Source organism: Morone saxatilis, unplaced genomic scaffold, assembly GCF_004916995.1.
Source record: "Morone saxatilis isolate NCDOM2014 unplaced genomic scaffold, NCSU_SB_2.0 Contig5, whole genome shotgun sequence".
Lineage (NCBI taxonomy): Eukaryota > Metazoa > Chordata > Actinopteri > Moronidae > Morone > Morone saxatilis.
Genome location: NW_023340095.1, coordinates 9,133,910 through 9,137,660, shown reverse-complemented (window position 1 = coordinate 9,137,660; position 3,751 = coordinate 9,133,910). Strand labels below are relative to the sequence as shown.

At 38.0% G+C, this 3,751-nt stretch overlaps 1 protein-coding gene across 1 annotated transcript in view; it reads left to right on the top strand.

Moving 5' to 3' along the window:
* The window catches only part of LOC118339350 (GRIP and coiled-coil domain-containing protein 2), a gene marked incomplete in the record, with an annotated part of 13,495 nt that extends 10,445 nt beyond the window's left edge, over positions 1 to 3,050 (top strand). Inside the window, 2 exon segments of the mRNA XM_035676935.1 lie at positions 33 to 234; positions 695 to 3,050. Of these exon segments, the coding sequence (XP_035532828.1) occupies positions 33 to 234; positions 695 to 768 (276 nt within the window).
* Positions 3,051 to 3,751: the final 701 nt, after the last annotated feature.

Sequence of the window (3,751 nt, the reverse complement as noted above, 5' to 3'; positions counted from 1 at the left end):
CTTTAAAGTTGCTCATATGTTCTGCCTGCTAGCTGTTGAAGAGTGAAGTGCGTCGCCTGGAGCGAAACCAGGAGAGGGAGAAGAGTGTGGCTAACCTGGAGTATCTGAAGAACGTCCTGCTGCAGTTCATCTTCCTGCAATCTGGCAGCGAGCGGCAGGCGCTTCTGCCCGTCATTTACACAATGCTGCAGCTCAGTCCAGAGGAGAAGAGCAAACTGGCTGCCATTGCACAAGGTGTGAACTATGTGAAAAGGTTTTGTGAAACTGAAATATACTGCTTTGTGTTGCACTATAGAGCATGAAAAAGGGTTATACATAGAAACTAAATACAAACAACATATTTATTTAAGTATGCTAGCAATCTGACCGCTGATCAAACAGATCATAAACTGCTTTGTAATGGTATTATGGTGTTGTGATAGTCGTTCTACTCCAATATATTGTAGATATAAGTGTCTAAGTAATTGTATGTAGTATCACACAGCCATTATTTCCATTACTTATTTCCATTACTTCATACTGTATCACACACACAGCATCTGAGAGGACATTGTCTGTTATTATCTCTTGTTCTGTTCCTATACAATATGTAGATTTAATTTTTCTCTCCGTGTTATTGGAGTACTACAGGACATGCTGGCAAAAATGTATCCACAATTTATAACCAGGTTTTATTTGATCTCCTTTTTTGCAGGTGGGGAAGAGGGGCCCGGGACTCGGGGCTCAGGTTGGTCCTCTTATCTCCACAGCTGGTCTGGGATCAGGTAGACTTGATGATCAACCAACCCGAGAAAAACAATATAAGGAGGAGGAGGAGGAGGAGGAGGATAAGATGTTACTGGGCCTTTTTCTGTGAAAACCTGTACTAAGCAGCGATGCTGTACATTCGAAATAGTGGCGGGAAGTTAAACTGGGGCATTTACAAACCTTTTTCTGGGACACAAAAGAAGGGACCAAGGAATGTATCAGAAAATAATGAAGTGTGTGGTAGAGATGAAACCAAAACATTTGACATGAATATTGATTTGAATTTGCAGTGCAATAGTTAGTCTCTTACCACTGAATGTTAACTGTGACAAATTTCTGTCTTCCTTACTCTAACTATTGACAACAATATTTACTGGACACGAGGGTTACGCCTCCTGGAGCTCTTAAGGCATTACGAAGCATCGCTAGCACTATTGAAACATTGTGAGTGTGTACAATACATCATATCTATATCATGTTATATTCACAACATTGTATAATGCACATGTATAGTGCACAAATTACAGGAGGAGGATTATTCAAGGGTTAGTTAGTGACATGATTTCTTAAGATTTTACTTGCACTTGTAATTGTCTTGTACTGTGTAGCACAGTACACTTAAAGGATTATAGTAGAGTTTTAGCTCTTTTGGTGCATTTCTTTCAACAATTTCAAGGACATACTGAAGCGTTAAAATATTTTTTTTTGTTTTTCTTTAACTACCTAGAGGCAGCCATTTTCTTGTATTCCTTGCAGTGTGAACAATAACAGGAAACTTGCTCAATATATCAGAATAAACATCATCTCAACATTTATTTTTTTTTAACCAGTTGTTGCCTTGAAGGTAGAAAAAAGACAAACATAAATGCAACACGCTTTGGAAAACAATCACCGGTAGTGTCCAGTACTTGTGATTTAGTTAATGGCCTAAAACCATTCACTGTATCATTAAAACTAGACGTAGAGTCCGCGACGTAACCCATCGGTTTCTGAAGAGCCGATGTGAAGCTCAGTGTGGTCGGCTCCGGTCGTCTTTATCTTGGCAGTCCCGACTTTGCCGGCTCCTGATCCAAAAATGGGCAAAGACGTGGAGCTGAGGCGGGCTGAATGAAGCCAGGTTAGCTATTTAACTTTAAGCCTTGATATATTTTAAACAGGTGAGTTCTGTAAAAATTCACCCAACTTATGGTTATCATAGATGGAGGAAATTAGATATAGAGACCAAAACTGTTTTTTTGTACGAGGCTGTAAACATGTTTAATCCTGCTATAAATTTGGGCATTTTGATATGGGGGTTTATGAAGATTGACTCCCATCTGTAGCCCGCCTCCAGTGGCCGTTTGAGGAACTGCAGTTTGTTTTACTTCCATTGTTGGTTTCATTTGCAGCCACGGAGGTTGCTGCTTGGCTAAAGCATGCTAACCATCCAGTGTGATCCATTTAAGTCTCTATATCTCGATCATAATCTGATTTATAATACAAAAAAAAGTGCATTTCTACATTCTCAGGTTCACCTGACCAACATGACTGACAAAACATTATTATAATAGCATATTTATGCTTTTTTTTCTTTTGTTGTTGTTGATTAATGCTCACATTCTTAAATCAATTGGAGTTTCTTTGGTTTTTGATTGATCATATCCTGTAGCGATGGTTGATGTGTGATTTTGTTCTGGTTACTGTGTAATTTTGTTGTTACTGATCGTTGTGGTTGTTATTTAATGCCAAATTATTATTATTTTAATGGTTTCTGTGTCTTTTTTTTGGGAATACTTTCTGTTTTTAGTCTGTTGTTGTGCTGCTGTTTAATCACTGGGCATGAAAGATTTGTTTCAGCATCATCTGTACGGCTGTCTTGTTGAAGGACGGTCGCCAAGACGGCAAGCATATCCACCCTGCTAAAGTGTCCTTGAGCAAGACTCCCTATCAGACCCATGGGTGCTGCTTTTTCACAGTGCCTGACCACGACCTCTGTCCTCCCTGTAACACACACATCCACCCACTGTTTCATCACATAAATAAATTATTTTTTGCTCACATCCTACCAATGAAGAAGATAACCGGCTTGTTTATTTTCTCATTCCAGCGGCAGCTTTTTGTGATTCCTTCAGCACAAGTGAATGTATTTGTATCGAATGCTTTTTATATTCATGTTGGGTAACGTCAGCAGAAGCTATGAGAGATTACTGTAAATATAAAATGTGTATCTGTATGAGAATTAAGGCGTGTTTACAGTGTTTTAACTATTTCACTGTAAAACAACTTGTGTTTTTTTTTTTTTCTGGTTATTTCCAACTGTAAACTAAAATAAACATAAACATGGATGAAAATATTTCCAGTTATTTTGTATTCAACCTTTGCTTATTCATTCATTATAATGCATTTTGATATAAAACTTTGCATCTACAGGTCATTATAAGCATCAGCAGTGGGGTGTATTTTCTTTAAACGAATCACAATCAGCATTAATTCAGCATTACGGTTTATATGTCTTGCTGAAACAGTCATGATAAATACATAAAGAGGGATTGCAAGATAGACATAAAAATATCCATCTTTTCTGACTTGTAAATCTTTTTATTGCTCTGACGTCTCAACTTCATGCTCAATCTGTAGTGTGAACTCATGTATCCAGTTTCTTTGTAGTTGTGCATTTATTTTCCCTGCTATGAAAGTCCTCATCCCTCTTTCAGGGAGGGAAGGGGGTGTAGGAGCTCTCCTTTTAAGGAAATATATGTGGTTTCTAGTATGATGACGCAGTCCGGGAAGGAAACAACAAATAATAACTACTGTATCTGCCTCTGGAAGGGAAGGGTAAAGGTGCTATTAACTGCTTCTACCTCTCTAGGCAGCACTATCATTAACACCTCGCCTTAATATGATTCAGTGCTTCCTATTAGTTATTGCTATTCATTTTTATCATCCAGTCTTATTCTAGTAGTAGTAGTAGTAGCATCTTCTTTTCATCAACTGTGTGTGTAATATAACTTGTGGATGTTTTAAA